Below are 14,420 nucleotides of genomic sequence, written 5' to 3' on the forward strand. Positions count from 1 at the left end.
ACTAGCATTCAGCTAGGGAGCCCTCCAACTCTCCTTCCAACACCTCACGATTGTTAACTCCCGCCCCCCTTCCTCAACCATGGTCCTTACTGTCTTTTTCTTTAGTGACCAACTCCGAAAAACACGCATAGTTTCTGGCAGCCCTCTGTTCCCAATTCCAAATGCTTTACAACTTGTGATAAATTCTCTGTCTGATTCCCTCAGTTGCGCTGAAGTTAACTTTATGGGCACAATCTTCCCCCAAAAAATTCTTAAGTGTCATAGAAGACTGAAAAATGGGAGTATTTCAGGCAGATTTGTTTGGGCAGGCTATCCTGCACAATGTTTCTGCATAGTCAATTTTTATGACAGTTGGGAGGTTAGCACTGTGGGGAGGGGTGGAGCTTATGCACACCAGGGAAGCTAGCTGCAGAGTGCTGGGCACCATTATGCAGGTGCCCTGATCTCTCAGTGCACTGCAAGATCACCAACAATTCCTCTACCCCACTGATATTGATCCCACCCATTCACCAGTGGCAGTGTAAGCCCACCCCTTGGCACTGCTAGGTGGGTCTGATGGGCACTGCTTAGCCATGCCCTGACCACCCGGGGTGGGGGGGGCAATGCTGGTGTGGCCAAATGGCCTGGTCCCCATCCTTCCCTTGAAGGGGGAAGATTTTAGCAGGCTGGGAACAACCATGCTGGCCCTGTTAATGTTACGTAAGTGACAAAACTCAGATCGGCTTTGTGCCTTTTCCTAACACGAAGAGGATCCTGCCAACAAAACATGGCCAGGTATGGGTTTTAGTGCCAAAACAGTTTGTGGGATTTTCAGCTTTGCACACACTGCTAACGCCGGTTGCTCAGTGCAGTAGGCTGGTAAGATCATACCCTATGTTTCTGTGCCAAGAACCAAAAAGAAACTCCCTGTAATTTTCCCCATGGCAACTTGGCACATCTGGAATGATCCACATAGAAATTTAAGCTAATTAACTTTGCCATCAAAATATCCATTGATTTGGGACCCAAATGAATATTTTTCTAATGATAGAGACAATTGCAATCTTACCAGATTCAGTGGATGCATTATGAAGCTAAGAGAGGGCCACTTGCTGTTTGTTCCTTTCATATCTCTAACACACCCGTAAGTATACATTGACCATCCTTTGAATTGTAATTATCACAGAGTTGTTTGTTATTTTCTCAAACCCGGTTTACTTTCCTTCACCCAGACCTCTTTAAAAGTTCAGTTTCCAAAATTAATAGTTATTCCTGTCTGATTCATAAAATGGAAAGATTGTTTCCTCTGCAGTGATTCCATAATTATGGGGTCACAATCTTGATGAGCTAGACTATTTAAAAGCAAAATTTATTTGCAACTATTTTACACCCATGACCCTGGGCTATAGTCTTGTCCGTGGAGTTTTTTTTAATCTACCTCTATGAAATTATTTTGTAATCTTCAAAAGCACTCTATCATATCTCCCCTCAGTCTTTTCTTTACATAGAGACTTGGCTTGTTGAATCTTTGTTGAGATGTGTAACTTTTCCAGTTTTTGCATAATTCTAGTCATTTTCTGTGACACCTTGTCCAATGCCATTTATATCATGTGGCAATTTGAACTGCATAGTATTCACTGTCATCTAGCCAATGTTTTCTACAAGGTTAACACAACCTCTGAATTTTAATTCAATCTCGTGCTTTCTTTAATATAGCTTTATTATATGTCACTGCATTTAGTGATTTGTGTATCACTATCTTTGGAGGCCTCTGTGCCTTGGCTCGATTTTATACCATTTTCCAATAAGTATATTGCATCATTTATTCCTACTATAACGTATGACCTTGCACTTGAATATTGAAGTTAATTCATTGGACTGTATGGCCTCTTCTGCACTGTAGCGATTTTTTTTGATTCTATATGCAAATAGTGAATAGCAGTGGTCCAATCACTGATTTATGTGGAACATCACTTTTGCCAATCTGAATAACTATCTTTATCTCCAATTTTCTGTTTCATAGCCAGCTTGTTACCATCCTGCTTGTTGTTCCCTGTCCGTATTTGCTCCCCCTCTCCATATGTTCTGACCTTGTTCGGGAGTCTGTTAATGCAGTACCTTATCAAAAGCCTTTGAAGTCGAGACCTAATATATCCACTGCATTACCCTTCTCCAACTGTTCTCACTTATACAGAGAATTCAAGAAGGTTGATTACTGCCTTTTTTGAGTCTTTGACATATATTTTTAGTTTCCAGGGTTTTTTATTGCATTTAGTTTCTATTATGCCTTTGATTTAAAGTTTCATGATCTTTCCTACCATTACGTTGAACTAATTGGTTTATAGATCTCTTGATTTGCCCCATCTTTTTTAAATATAGGATTTATATTAGTTATCTACTTGGTACTAACCCCATTTCGAATAAATATATATTTATAGTGCCTCTGCTATCATTTCACAATGTCTTATAATATATCTAGATGCAATCCATCTGGAGCAAGCATTTTATCCTCTCAAGCTTGATTATTGCAAATACCTCACCCCTTTCTATCTTAATTTTTTTATCTCTTTTGATCTCTTCTAATGTCACGTCCACCATGTACATACTCCCCTGTACATAATGAGACAGAGTAAGTACTTAATATTGCCGCCGTTACCTGCGAGTTTATTGTGTTTGTATCCCTTGGTGTCTCTTTCCTTGGCCTGATTTTTCTTTTATTGATCTCTGTAAGATGCTTTACTATTCCCTTTTCTCTCCTAGTTTTATGTTCGTACATAAATGCATGTATTTTAGAAGTACAAAGGCTAGAAGCTCAAAGTTATAAGGTAACCGTATTCTCTCCTTAATTCATAGAAAATACAATCATAGAGATATAATGGTGAGAGAATAATGGGCTCATTGTAATAGTACAGATTTAAAGATAAGTGAAAATAGGCTGTAGAACACTTTCATATGTCACTCTGAATAAGTGTATTCAGGATGTTTTTTAAAGCTGTTACATTCTGGCATCAGCTCGGGAGCAGGCTATTCTAGATCTGATAATATGCAATAAGATGGGATTAATCAGTAACCTCCTGATAAAGGAGCATCTAAGTGACAACTATTATAACATTGAATTTCACGTTCAGTTTGAAGGAAAGAATGATGGTCTAAGAGTAGTGTTTTAAATCCAAATAAAGGGTAACCAGAGGGTATAAAAGCAGAGCTCACCAAAGTGAACTGGGATATTAGGTTAAAAGGTGGGACAGCAGATGCAGTGTCAGACTTTTTAAGAAAACAGGAAATCTTAAGCAAAGATTTATTCCAGCGAGAAAGAGATTTTTTGAGAAAGATGCAGCATTTGTGATCTGTGGCTAAATAAGGAAGTTAAGAACTGTATCAAATTGAAAGGAACACTGTACAAATCTGCAAAGATTGGTGATAGGGCAGAAAGTTCTTCTAATTTTAAGAAACAGCAAAGAATGGCTAAAATAAATGATTATGCCGAAAGTAAAGTATGAAAGAAAGTAGCTCATAATGTCAAATCAAATAGGAAAAAAGTAACTAAAGCTAATGTTCCGTAGAGAATTGATCTGGGGAATTGATAATGGAAGCCAAGGACATGGTGGAAATATTGAGCAGGTGCTTTGTGTCCATTTTCACTGGAAAACTTAGAAAATTTCCTAAAGAGACTTGAAAATGAAGAGGTGAAAGGGTTGGAGGAGCTTGTAACAGTCACTATTACCACAGAAACTTTGCTAGGAAAATTATTTGACCTAAGACTGGAATTTTACAGTCCTTCCTGCCAGGGGGAACTTCCAGTCTCACCAACATCTGTGGAAATTTTGAACAGCTTGCCACATCCACCGCAGGAGATTCTGCTGCAGTGGGGCTAGAAAATTTCAGCCTAAGTACTGATGCGCCCCACGTACCAGACTGCTTGCATCCAAGGGCCTTTAAAAGAAGCAGCTGCAGATAAAGTAAACATTTTGGTTACAATCTCCCAAAATTCCTTCAATAAGTGTTTTAGTGGATTGGAAAATAAATTTAACGCTTAATCAAGAAAGGGAAGAAATAGAAAGCAGTTAGACCAGATAGCCAAACATCTATCACAGAAAATTTGCTAAAATCCTTTATTAATGGAGGTTATAGCAGGATACTTAAAAAAACCATTATGGGATCAGGCAGAGTCAACGTAGCTTTGAGAGTTTTTGTAGAGTTTTTCAACGAAGTAACAGGCAAGGTGGAAAAGGGAGAACATGTAATTGTGGTGTACTTGGGATTTCTAAAAAAAAATTTAGTAAGATGCCATATCAGAAGTTACTATACAGAAGTCCAGGTTATTGTTCAAGGGGCATGGGTTCAAATCCCACCATGGCAGCTGGTGGAATTTAAATTCAATTAATAAATCTGAAAGGAAAAGCTAATCTCAGTAATGCTGATCATGAAATCATTGTCGATTGTCATAAAAACCCTGGTTCACAAATGCCCTTTAGGCAGGAAAGTCTACCATCCTTACCTGACCTGGCCTACATTTGACTCCTGTCCCATAGCAACATGGTTGACTCTTAACTGCTCTCTGAAATGACCTGATAAGCCCTCCATTGAAGGGCAATGAGGATGGGCAACAAATGCTGGACTTGCTAGCAATGACTATATCCCATGAAATTTTTTTTAAAACAAGCACATGGCACAGCAGTTAACGTATTGGCTTGGACAAAGGATTGGTTAGCTAACAGGAAGCAGAAAATAGGAATAAATGGATTATTTTCAGGTTAGTAAAAAGCAATTAGTGGAGTGCTACAGGGATTAGGACCACAGTGGTTTACATTCTAAATTACATAGATGATGATAGCTAAATTTGCTGATGACACCAAGATAGGTTGGACATGAAGAAAGATAGGAAAATATGTTGTCGAGGAGATAGAGAACCTGCAAAGGATATAGTTGAGTGAGCAAAAAATTGGCAGATGGTGTAGATGGGAAAATGTGGAATTGTCCACATGGATGGGAAGACCAGATAAAGCTGTATGCTATTTAAATGAAGAGAAACACAGAATTTCATGGTACAGGAGCTCTGGGTGTCCTGATACATGAATTACAAAGTTAGGCTCCAAGTAGAGGAAGCGATTAGCAATTGAACATTGGTGTTCATTAAAGGAAGATGGGATATAAAGTTGGGAACTTTTATGGCAACTATACAGGGCCTTGGTGAGACCAATTCTGGAATGCTGTGGTCTCTTTACTTGAAATAAAATATGATTGAAGAAAAGTTGAACATGTAGGGCCTATATGTATAGAATATTGAAACGCAGAGGGACTTGATAGGTTGGATACCAGAATAGGTGGATCCTCTTGTGGGAGAGACAGAGACAGGATGAGAATTTTGTTTCTCTGGGGTTTATTGGTTTGTGGAGTCCTCTTGGAAGCTGGGTTATTGAACTTAGTCAAGGATGGGTTAGATTTTTGATAAACTTGGAGGTCGAGAGTTAGGGGGGGAAATAGTAAAGCGCAGTTGAGACCACAATCAAATCAGCCATAGTCGAATGGTGAAGCAGGTTTGAAGCGTCAAACGGCCTGTTCTTGCTCCAAAATCCAATGTTCCTACAATATTCCCTTACTCTACCTTTAAGATTACACTCTTTCTCTGGACTCTCAGCAGGGGAAAGATGTGCTCTGTAGTTAACCTTTCAAATGTTTTAGTATTTTGACGATCTTTATTAGACCTTTCTGTAACCTTCTGTATTCAAGGTATGGGTTTTTGATAAGAGAGGGGATTAAGGGTTATGGGGAGAGGGCGGGAATGTGGAACTGAGCCACGACAGATCAACCATGATCTTATTGAATGGCGGAGCAGGCTCGAAGGGCCAGATGGCCTACTCCTGCTCCTATTTCTTATGTTCTTAATAGACCACTCTCTGCAACCTGTCTTCAAAATTTAATCCATTTAGTCTCGGTATCATCCTGGTGAATTAGTGCTGCATCCCCTCCAAGACCAATAAATCCTTCCAGAGTGTAATGATTTGAATTGAATGCAATACTCCAGAGGCAATGTAACCAGAGATTTATATGACAATTGCATAACTTCCATCATTGTATTGAAACCCCCTTGAGGTGAGGAATAACATTTCATTGGCCTTTTCTTACTTGTCCCCCTTTTTGAATGGTTTCATCTCTCGATCAGTACTTTAAAACATGACCTGATCATTTATTTCTTTGCTGTTTGTGGGACTTTGTTGTACACAAATGATCTTTTTTACCTGTATTAGTACAGTAGCTACAGTTCAAAACTACTTCATTGCTGTAGAATGCTTTGGGAAATCCTGCTGCCATGAAGGACATCATGCAAATTTCTTTTTTTTTCAATATGTAAAAATGAATGTGTCACCATGTTTTGATGTATCCTGCTTTCCTGATTGAAGGAAGCAAGATACTTATGTGTTTGTATGTTTTTTTTAAATGTGCATAATTTTCTCTTCCGTATTAACAAAGGATGTTGTCACCCTTTTTAAAAGACCCAACTATGAAGAAGTAAATTGTTGTGTTTCTATGCAGTTTATCAGCCTGGCTCAAACGCTGAAGTATTACGGATACATCAAGTTTGATCCTTGCATCACTGATTTTCCAGAGAAAGGTTGTCATGTAATTGTCAGCGCTGGTAACAATGAACTGAATTTTCATGTCAAGTTGCCCAACGACCAAATCAAAGAAGGTAGTTTCAAGGTCACACGCATGAGATGCTGGCGCGTTACTTCATCAGTAAGTATTACAGGAAGGTTTTTAAACACTTTGCTATTCCATTGTTATGGAAAAACTTGCAAAAAGTTCTGTAGTTTTGTTAATGCTGCTGATATTCTTAAAATAATCTTGTGACAGCTTTGACTCAATAGTAGTACACTTGTCTCTTGTCAGAAAATTGAGCACTCAAGGCCAACTCTGAAGCCTTGACTACATTTCCTGGAAGACTAATATTTAGATACAGTACCGGGGTAGTCTTGCATTTTTAGAAGTGCAACCCTTGAGCTGAAATGTTACTTTTGGACTCTTATTAGCCTACTCCGGTGGACTAAAAGGTCCTAATGCACAATTCAAAAAAGTGCAGGGAATGTTTTTGGAGTCTTGGCCAACATTTATCCCTCAATTAAAATCAATAATATTGATTATCCCAACTTCCAGTGACATTTCTGCACAACATTCTAATCTAAGAGTCATGGTACAGTACCATAAGTGAGGAGTTCAAATCCTATGACAAATTTAGTAATCTGCAAGCAGTAGGAAAAGTTTTCATCAAAACTGCTGGATTAAAAGCTTAACTGGTTTACTGAAGTTCTTCAGGGAAGAAAGCTGCTACTCATATCCTTCCTTTCTGACTCCATTATATAGTTGATTCTTAGTAATGTCCTGAAATTGTCTACCGAGCCACTCATCTATACAATTGCGATGTTAAGGAAGCAACCACTTCACTTTGCACAACTAGGGGTGACATTATGTGAGACATAATGAAAACAATCCCCCGAACTTCCAGCCTGCATCAGATTACTAGATCTACCACAAACTTGTTTCTGATCTTAGCTATGTCATCTTAACCATCAAGATACATTTTGCTATTTTTTTTGTTTTCGCCTCCTTTCCCCACTGTCAAGAAAGATGGTTACTAATTAATTATTGATACGTTAAAGTTTCTAGTCTCTCTATTGGGCATCTGACAGCAGGATCCTCCTTTAGTAAGAGCATGGTGAGCTGCACAACCAAACAATCCAAAATTGAGTGCATTCCTCCATTTACAATAGATACACAGCATTATCCTATTGGTGTAAAATGTTGTTCCATTCAGCAGCTGTATTGGAACCATTGTACTTGTATGGTGAATACATTTGAAAATGTTTGTTTCCAGGTTTCTAGAGACACTTATCACTTTCTTGAAGCATAATTCCCATGCTTAAAAATGTTGTGCTAAGAGAGTCCATGCATCTGAAGCCTGCTTTCAATGCATTTTAGGTACTGTGGTATATTTTGCTGGTTCTTGGATAATTGAATAATAAATGACAGTGAGTTCTTCCTGATGATCAATCCCCCTTAAAATTTACCTTGGAAGTCCTTTTTAGGCTACCCTTCATTCCTCCAATTGAGTTTGAAGGCATTGTACTTTGCTGTAAACTTACTAACTTTAACATCTGTGACAGTTTAAAGTTTTATAGTTGATTTTGTCGATACTTACTGCACTGTTGGTTGAAAGTATTCACCCATGTCTTTTCTCCCAGAATAAGTAGCCATCTCCTTTTAATGCAGACTTCTCTTTGGATACTTTGATGAACCTTAATGTTATTGGCCATATTTCTACTATTTAAACCCATGCACTAAATTTAGTCAGAAGAACTGATTATTCTGAATTTGTGATAGTGTGTAGCAACTTTCAGTTCACAAAGCAAGCACTGACATGAAGAATTGCTTATGTTAAAAGCAACCATGTTACAATTACCATGAACCAAATTGCTGCATGTTTAGATGTTAAAATGTTGAACCAAACAAGATCTGTTTTAGACTGTTTTTACTTTTAAATGCTAGCAAGTTCCACTAATGAATGGCACAGCAAATAGCCCAGGAAAGACGGAGACTAAATTGGAATTGGCTTTTGAGTATTTGATGAGCAAAGACCGACTCCAGTGGGTGACCATTTCCAGCCCTCAGGTGAGGCACATATTTGATTCAGAACAATTTGAATGTTTTACTTGTGTTTACCTAGAAATAAAAATAAATGTGCTGCGTGCTTTGTCACTTTGATTTTTTTTAAAAATCCTTCTTGGGATATGGGCTAGGCCAGCATTTATTGCCCATCCCTAATTGCCCTGAGAAAGTGGTGGTGAGCTTCTTTCCTGAACTATTGCAGTTCACGTGTCGTACTTACATCCACAGTGCTTTTAGAAGAAATCCTGGGATTTTGACCCAGGAACAGCAATATTTTTCCAAGTCAGGATGATGAGTGACTTGGAGGGAAACTTCCAGATGTTGGTGCTGCCATGTGTTATCCTTTGAGATGGTAGTGCATGTGGGTTTGGCAGGTAGTGTCTAAGGAGCTTTGTTGAGTTTGCAGTGCATGATACTACTCGCTGTTGTCGCTATGTCAGTAGTTGAGGGAGGGTGGATCGGGTGCCCGTCACGCAGACTGCTTTGTCCTAGATATTGTCAAGCTTCTTCAATGTTATTGGAGCTGCACTCATCCAGGCAAGTGGAGTGTATTCTATCACACCTCTGACTTGTGCCCTTTAGATAATGGACTGGCTTTGGGGAGTCAGAAGGTGAGTTACTTACCGCAAGATTGCTGGTTTCTGACTGTACTTGCAGCTAGGGTCTTCATATGGATATCCAGTTAGGCTTCTGGTCAGTGGTAATCCCTAAAATGTTGATAATGGGGATTCAGCGATGGTAAGCCCGTTGAATGTTAGGGCTGATGGTTAGCTCTTCTCTTGTTGGAGATGGTCATTGCCTGGCATGAATGTTACTTGCCATTTGCCAGCAAAGATTGTATGTCATCCAAGTCTTGCTGCATTTGGATATGGGCTGCTTCACTATCTGAGGGCACTTGGATGATAATGAATGTTATGCAATCTTCAACGAATATCCCCACTTTTGATCTTATGATAGCAGGAAGGGTATTAATGAAGCAACTGAACTTGGTTGGGGCTTCCTGCAGTGATGTCCTGGAATTTCCTACAACCACAACCACTTTCCTTTTATGCCAGAGCTCCTTGATGTCATACTTGATCAAAAGCTCCCAAGTGCAGTTAGCTGTTTTGTTCATGTTTGAACCAGAGAGGTCAGGAGCTGAGTAACCCTGGTGGAATGTTTTGCCATTAAGTCCTTTAGCAATAATCCTTTCACCTGGCAAAATCCACCATTCCCAGAGGGGTGGTCTGTTGAGCATCTTCCTGTCTCTTGACCAGCAGATCGCATTCAACAGGCTGATCACAGGTATCTGCTCAGAATTGTGCAGGCATTCAGGTTCAGGATGCACTTTGTCACCCAGATCCAATTACTCTATGCTGCCACAGAGTGTCTTGTTAAGGCTAGTGGGTCCCTGACAACACCCATTCGCTTTGGGAGGGGAGTTTGGCAGAGCTGTTCCTTGTTTGGACAACTGTATTCTATTTGCGCAGGACTGTTCCTGCGCCTGTTGCAGAGGTTATCGGGATTGACTCTGTGCAGGTAGGGCATTGGAATTGTCCTGCCGATGACATGGTCCTCATGTTTACAGACCCGGCTGACCTGTGGAGGATGTGCAAGTGCCAGACCATGTACTCTACATCCTCTGCCAGGATCACTGTTCTGGACTCCTGGTCGGTCTATGGCTGATGGATCCCTTCCCAGAGGAGCTTAACCCTTTCACCTGGAGCAGGACTAGCCTCTTTCTTTACCCAGCTTTATTCATCATTGCTCGGCTGAGGAATTCTGGCCAGTGACTGGAAGCCACAGTCACGCGCTGACCTGAATCGCTGGACAGGACTCCTCCAAGTGCTGTATTAAGGATTCGAGTTCTTGTCATAAATCAGCTGATTGTCTCCATGCTGTGATACTGGCTGGTCACTTTGACACACACACACACGCACACACACACCACCACCACCACCGCACCCCCCCCCCCCCGATTTTTGTCACAAACATCCAGAAAACACTTGTGCTGTTCTTCTGGGGCAAAAGACTGTTCTGGGTTGCTGTTGAGGTTCTGAGTCTCCCCCATGGGGAGAGCAGTCAGGCATTGCTGTGGCTTTGTACCCAGATGGCGACCTTCTGCCTTCAGACCCTGCAGCAATACCTTTACGTTGACACCCCACAAATTGGCTTAATGTGCAGCGGTGGGCATTCAGTGTCCAACGAATGCCATCCGTGACCTCAGAATGGTCGTGCTGGGACCCGATGTCACACGTCTCGGAGGTGCAACTCTGCAGTGGAATCCAGTTTGAGTGTACCCCTGTATGGATGGAATTTCACATTGGCCCCTAGTTCAGACCTGTTCCCCAGGGGCTGGAGCCCCACAATGTGAGCTCTCTCATGGAAATGCCCTCTGTGCCCTTTGCTATTGCATGGAGGGTTTCCAGTATAGCTCTGCGCTGCACACCTTCCACTACCATGTGCTTGCCTATTGCCCAGACATGCATTGGCGTGCCTTGTTGCCATCCAGCGGTGGAGATCCCTGTACGGAGGGATTATCTCCCACTGCGCTGGAGACCTGGGGCAGAGGGTGGCACGTGCAGCAGTCCCATGCGACCAAAAATTGCACCAGTTCACGAGCACCCAAGAAACCTGTTTTTTTTTATGGTTTTGTGGAGTCCGTGGACCATGTCTACGTTAATTGCCTTGGATTGCACTCCCTTTTTCACTATCTGAAAAACCTAATATTAATGTCTTGTTTGCACTTGAGAGGGGGTTTCCCCAGAACATGGCTTTTTTAAAAGACAATTTTTCTTACGTCCAGCACCACCTTTAAAGATAAATGAACTTTATGTAGGCCTCTACTGATGCTGACTTGGATCTGCCACTTTGTGCAGAAACATTCAGAGCCAATTGTTCACTAGAATTTTCTTGCATTCAGTCCCTGCCAGGTACTATCTGCAATCTACTGTACATCATCAGGTTTATGGTTCAGCTCAGCAATCCAAAGTGGTGGCCATTAAATTGAAGTTCATGGCACAGCACTTAATACTCCAATGTATGATTGTCTTAACCAACAAATGTCATATGTAAAATATGCCAAGTTTTCATTGTGATGGAAATTTAATATGTTGCTGAAAGGCTGAGATATATTCTGACACTTTTTTCCCAAATTAGGCAATAATGATGAGTATTTCTCTGCAAGCAATGGTGGATGAGCTCATGGTGAAGAAATCAGGTGGCAACATAAAGAAGGTGAATTTAATTTTTATTTTTAAATTTGTTAGATCGGAGGCTTGTGTGAATTTAGAACAAGAATTTATCTCACACTCCAGCTGTAGGATATTATGATCCACACATTGATGGAAAACAACAAACATTTATTTTTTGTCTGCATAATAGTTTGAATATTGTGAATATTAATCTACACTGGCACCAGCAACTTGCATTTAGTGTTTTTAATTCAGCAAGGATTTCCCAAGGCACTTGACATGAGCATTGTCAGAAAAAATTGATCCTAGTAGCATATGGCATAATACTTCAAACAACAGGTGTTACAGTGCCAATGCATCAAAGTTCAAGTGAAGTGTGTGTATATGAAGTTCATGATTCCTTCTTGGGATATGGATATTATTGGAAACTTATTACACAGCCCTGGTTTCCCTTGAGAAAGTGGTGGCAGTACTTCTTGAGCCACAACAGTTTGTATGATAAAGGTACTCTTAAGAGTTTTAGATTTGACCCAGCAATGATGAAGGAATTACATGCAACTTGGAGACAATGGTATTTCCATGCACCTGAAGCACTTGTTCTTCAATGATAGAGGTTGCATGTTTGGGAAGTGGTGCTAAAGAAACCATACAGGTCAATTAGTGCATCCTATAGGTAGATACACCAGTGGTAGAGGGAGTAGATGGTTTAAAGACCTAATTGAAAATGTTTTTAAGGCGAGGATAGATACATTTTTGAACAGTAAAGGAATGAAGGGTTATGGTGTGCGGGTGGGTATGTGGACCGGAGTCCACAAAAAGATCAGCCATGATCTTGTTGAATGGCGGAGCAGGCTCGAGGGCCAAATGGCCTACTCCTGTTCCTAGTTATGTTCTAACATGGTAGATCACAGAATAGTTATAAGCACAAAAAGGAGGCTATTTGGCCCATAGTGTATGTATTGACTCTCCGAAGGAGCAGTTCACCTAGCGTTTCTCCCCATGGCTCTGTACATTCTTTTTCATATGGAATCCGCCTTTGTCTTGAATGCCTCGATTGAAACTACCTCAACCGCACATAGTGTGAAGAAGTTTTTCTCATGTCACCGTGGCTTCTTTTCCCAGTCACTTCAAATTTGTGTCCTCATCCTCAATTCTTCCACTAACACAATCAATTTTTTCTTATACTCTGTCCAGATCCCCTCATGATTTTGAATACAGCTGCCAAATCTCTCAACCTTTTCGTCTCCAAGGAAAACGTCCCAACATCTCCAATGTATTTACGTAACTGAAGTTCCTCATTTCTGGAACCATTCTCATGAACCTTCTCTCGATTCTTCCTAAAGTCTAGCACCTAGAACTGGACACACTGCTCCAGTTGAGTTGAATCATTATTCTATACCATGCTAGTTTTTGTACTTTATGGCCCTTTTTTGGGCTCTGCCATTATTAATAAAGTCTAGAATGCTCTTTCAGCCTGTCATAACACTTTCATATACACGCAAGTCCCACTGCTACCACACCCCATTTAGAATTATACTCTGCATATACCCTCAGCCTGCAAGTTGAACAAACCTGCTATGCACCAAGGTCCATCTCATTAATCTATATCAGGAAGAGCAGAGAATCTAACCCTGGCCTCTGGGGAGCTCCGCTATAAAGCTTCCTCCAGCCTGAAAAACATCCATAAACTATTTTCTGTTTCCTTGGGGTGCCTGTCAAATCAGTGACTTGCTTGAATGTTGAGTTTACTCTGCCTTTGGCTCCACCTATCAAGACAAGTGGAGAGTGTTCCATCAGGATGAACATGCAATTGCATTTCTAATTATTCTTCTTTAACCTGTAGATGCTGAAGAAACGTATGAATGGTGCATTACGTCGGTCAGACAGCCAGCAAGCTGTGAAATCCCCTCCACTTCTGGTTAGAACATTTTACCTTGCCACTTTGTTTCTTCTTGAGTAAGATGGGTAAAAACAGTGGCTTGGTTATCACGTCCACTGAAGGATAAAATGGTACATGGTTTGTCCTGGGACCTACAAATTTTGGAGCACATTGACTTGCAATGCAAAAAGCCAATAGCACAAGTAATAGTGTTGTGATAGTGTAACTCTTGTCCCATGTTGTGTACATACAGCGCCTCTTCCTGTGTTGTATTAATCAAAAACAGCTCTGTTAAGTCCAACCTTTAATTTGAAAATTAAATATAACATTTTTCCCAATTGCTAATATTTTTGTTTTAAATCTCAAGTGCTCCTTATCTTTTTCCCATCCTCCCAAATACGTTCTGAAATGCAGCATTGCCAGCTGTTACTATGAAACTATCAAGATTTACCAGTTATCTGTAAATCATAGTTCTTAATGCTATAAAATATTTGTGTTTAAATCATCTTACATCCCAGGTGATTAATAACTCTATTTTCATATTGTGTCAAATGTACTAAAATGATCAAGGCGCTTCCCAGGAGCATTATGAAGCAAAGTTTGACACTGAGCCGCATAAGGAGATATTAGGGCAAATGGCCAAAAGGTTGATAAAGGAGGTAGTTTTTAAGCAGCATCACGAAGTGAAATGAGGTGGAGGTTTAGGAAAGGAATTACAGAGCTTT

General features: G+C 40.4%; 1 protein-coding gene across 1 annotated transcript in view; it reads left to right on the forward strand.

Moving 5' to 3' along the window:
• Nucleotides 1-14,420, forward strand: part of snx17 (sorting nexin 17) — an 89,606-nt gene that overhangs the window by 56,017 nt on the left and 19,169 nt on the right. Inside the window, exons 10-13 of the mRNA XM_080192691.1 lie at nucleotides 6,514-6,717; nucleotides 8,524-8,646; nucleotides 11,782-11,859; nucleotides 13,660-13,734. Of these exons, the coding sequence (XP_080048817.1) occupies nucleotides 6,514-6,717; nucleotides 8,524-8,646; nucleotides 11,782-11,859; nucleotides 13,660-13,734 (480 nt within the window). The remainder of the gene's footprint in view (nucleotides 1-6,513; nucleotides 6,718-8,523; nucleotides 8,647-11,781; nucleotides 11,860-13,659; nucleotides 13,735-14,420) is intronic.

This window comes from Carcharhinus amblyrhynchos, chromosome 7 (assembly GCF_965287045.1).
Source record: "Carcharhinus amblyrhynchos chromosome 7, sCarAmb.v2.hapA, whole genome shotgun sequence".
NCBI lineage: Eukaryota > Metazoa > Chordata > Chondrichthyes > Carcharhiniformes > Carcharhinidae > Carcharhinus > Carcharhinus amblyrhynchos.